This window comes from Lolium perenne, chromosome 2 (assembly GCF_019359855.2).
Source record: "Lolium perenne isolate Kyuss_39 chromosome 2, Kyuss_2.0, whole genome shotgun sequence".
NCBI classification, from domain to species: domain Eukaryota; kingdom Viridiplantae; phylum Streptophyta; class Magnoliopsida; order Poales; family Poaceae; genus Lolium; species Lolium perenne.
This window is the reverse complement of record NC_067245.2, coordinates 122,615,800-122,618,858: the sequence shown is the minus strand read 5'-3', so window position 1 is coordinate 122,618,858 and position 3,059 is coordinate 122,615,800. Positions and strand designations below refer to the sequence as shown.

The following is a 3,059-nucleotide window of genomic DNA, read 5'->3' as shown; positions in this document are numbered from 1 at the left end:
GCAGCCACTCCGCTCACGCCCTGGACCCCCTGTGCACAAGTTGAGCACCGCAGTGACACCGCGACGCCGCCAGACACGCGCCCAGCCCAGACCCGTGACCGCCGGCGCCGGAGACGACGACTTGTTCCCGTACGCGCCGCGGCCGTCGTGGAAGCAATGCGACCCAACCGAGCCTCCCCCGACCAAGCTGTCGCTGCCGTTAGACTCGCCTGGACACCCAGAGCACTGCCGCCACCTCGCCTAGCTCGCTAGCTCGCCGGAGACGCCGCGAGCATGTCGACCACCACCCTGCCCCGCACCCCTTGCTCAATCCTATAAATAGAGCGTTCCCTGGAAGCCACTGAGCACACCACCTCACTCCCCACCCTTCACCACTTCGCCTCGCACCGTTAGCCACCTCGATCGTCGCCGGAGCAAGGCCAATTGCAAGATCGGAGCCGCGGAAGCCCTGGAGAAATCGCCATTGATCCAGGCCGCCTCGAGCTCCGCCACTGCTACCAGCTGCTTCGCCGTCGTCCACATCTACCTCGCGCACACTGCCATACCTTGCTGGAGCCGCGGTGAGCTCTCCGACCCCCTACCCTCGCCGCCAACCTCCCTGCCTCTCGCCGGAGAAGACGACGCACCAGCGCCGTCCGATCCCCTTCTAATCCTACGCCCCACATTAAAACGTACCGATTCAGGTTAGATGAGCCGCTGACAGGCGGACCCCACCCTGTCAGGCAGCCCGCGCGTCCGTGGACCGTGGTGGGCTGGCTTGGGCCGTTTTCAAATTGTTTGGCCCAACTAGTTTTCCCGCCGGCCTGTTAATTTCAAAACCAGTTTAATTAATTACAAATCCATTTGAATACTGCCTCCACTTTGAAATTCAACCATTTCAAATTGGCTAAACCAAATCTAGTGAATTTTATATTGTTAGAAAGCCACTGAAATTATCTACAACATGCCACTGGCCTCATGGTCAGATTCTTTGTAGAATAAATGTGATAAAAATAACAAGACAGGGACTTTTCCCTATTCAAATAATTCTTAAAAATCAACCAAAATAGATATTAAGTCAATTCCAACTCTAATAGCTCACATTTGACTTACACTAATTGTTTATGCAATAAAATGGTGTGGTCACTTTGCATGATCATGTCATGGTTTAATGAATGGATATTTTGACTAGTTTAACTAGTTGATATTGTCCAAAACTATTAAAGTTAAATCGTGTGAAGTCTTACACTTCATTTAAACTTGTCTCACATGGATTCATGGGATGTTTGGACCCCTGGTCCCAAACTCTCTTATATGAATTACTTGAGATTTAAATCAAAGGTAGTGTTATTTAAATTGTATGAGGTGACCCATCTCATTTAAATCATTTTCCCAAATGATGATGATGAACATTTGACTTAGGTCAATATGAGTTCATCCATGATTGTTGGAGAAATTAAATCTTAAAAAGATTTCAATGAGAGGAAATTATTTCTCAAGAACCCTATGGAAACTATCATTTACATATGGAATACAAATTCTTTTTAAACCCCACAACCCATGCACCCTAGTTTATTATTTTGTGTGCATAGAGTAGTATGTGTGTTTATTTGTGATGTGTGGAATAGCCATTGAATTAGTGAGTAATTATACTCGTATTCAACTTTAGACGGTAGCACCGGAGAGTACGCCGAAGAAGAAGGTTGCTACCAGGAGGAAGAGGAGGAACAGTTTGAGAACTACCAAGGCAAGCTAAATTACTATGCAAGCTACTATCAATGCAAGCTTTTATTCTTGCAAAGTGCAAAGCCCCTTGGGGCAAGGCACCATGTTCTTACCTTTTCTTATATGAACCCATCCCAAGTTTTTACCCTTACCAAAACCACCACCAATGCCATGGCCTATTCCACCACCAAGACCGCCACCTTTTCCAATACTTCCGCCAAGTCCTCCACCTTTGCCAATGCCACCCCCAAGACCTCCACCTTTGCCGATGCCACCGCCAAGACCTCCACCTTTACCGAAACCACCGCCAATGCCATGGCCTATTCCACCGCCAAGGCCGCCACCTTTACCAATACCTCCACCAATACCTCCACCACCTTTGCCAAATCCACCACCAAGTCCACCGCCTTTGCCGAACCCACCGCTAGGGCCGCCACCTCCACCGTAGCCGCCACCACCACCGAGACCACCGCCCCCTCCACCAAGCCCTGCACCTTTGCCATACCCTCCACCGAGCCCACCACCTCCTCCAAGCCCCTTGCCGAAGTGCTTCTTGATCAAGAGGAACATCTCCTCGTTGGCGTGCTTTCCCTTGTTTGCCACGGGCCTCGCCCACGCGCCCACGGCGGCTCTGCTCAGGCAGAGCAGCAGGGTGAGCACCACTGCCTTACTCTCCATCACGCCACCTCCTCTACCCATGGCTAGCTGTTGGCTGGCTAAGAGCTACTGAAGGAAGAAGCTGCTTCAAACTTGGGTTTCCATTGTCTGCAGCAGCTGAGTATACCGTATATAGCTGCTGGAAAGCTGCGTAGCATTGATTGATGTTCAGCTGTGCACTGGACTGGCCATGTGAGACGAGGTGGTGGGGGAGGTAGCCATGGCGGTGGCGCAATGAAGGAGTACGCAGTTTAGTAGTTGAGGTCGTGATGGGAGGAGTAAATAGGGTTCTGCAAGGGGACAGACTGGCAGATGGCTGGACAGAGAAGAAAGAGCTAGCAAAACCCGCCATTCACATGCTGCCCTATCCTGTATCGATATCCAAGAGAATCGACGGCTCCAATTCACCTGGGCGTGGGCATGGTTGGCTGAGAGGGCGACTAGTTACTTCTCGGATTGTTGGACATAATCATTCATGTCAGCTTGGTCACGTCGAGTAGCACACACGGTGTATTTCTGCAATGAATTTTTTTGGGCACGGTGCCCGTCAGTTTGGTCCGTGTTGGTATTCTTTTATTGCATGGGGGAAATGGCAGTCGATTCGTGCAAGAGGCGCACAAGTCGTTAACTGATGTGTGGATACAGTGTGTATGGATGATGCCACTAGGATATGATAGGAGACCATGGTACAGTCTACA

At 50.5% G+C, this 3,059-nt stretch overlaps 1 protein-coding gene across 1 annotated transcript; it reads right to left on the bottom strand.

Moving 5' to 3' along the window:
- Positions 1-786: 786 nt before the first annotated feature.
- LOC127328803 (uncharacterized) lies at positions 787-2,598 on the bottom strand. Its single transcript, XM_071825451.1, has 2 exons — positions 1,818-2,598; positions 787-803 (listed from the first exon to the last, which is right to left on the bottom strand). Exons 1-2 carry the CDS (start codon positions 2,401-2,403, stop codon positions 787-789), a joined length of 603 nt encoding a protein of 200 aa, XP_071681552.1. The 5' UTR covers positions 2,404-2,598.
- Positions 2,599-3,059: the final 461 nt, after the last annotated feature.

Coding starts and splice junctions, on each gene's coding strand:
- LOC127328803 (XM_071825451.1), bottom strand. CDS start 2,403: ATGGGTAGAGGAGGTGGCGTGATGGAGAGTAAGGCAGTGGTGCTCACC.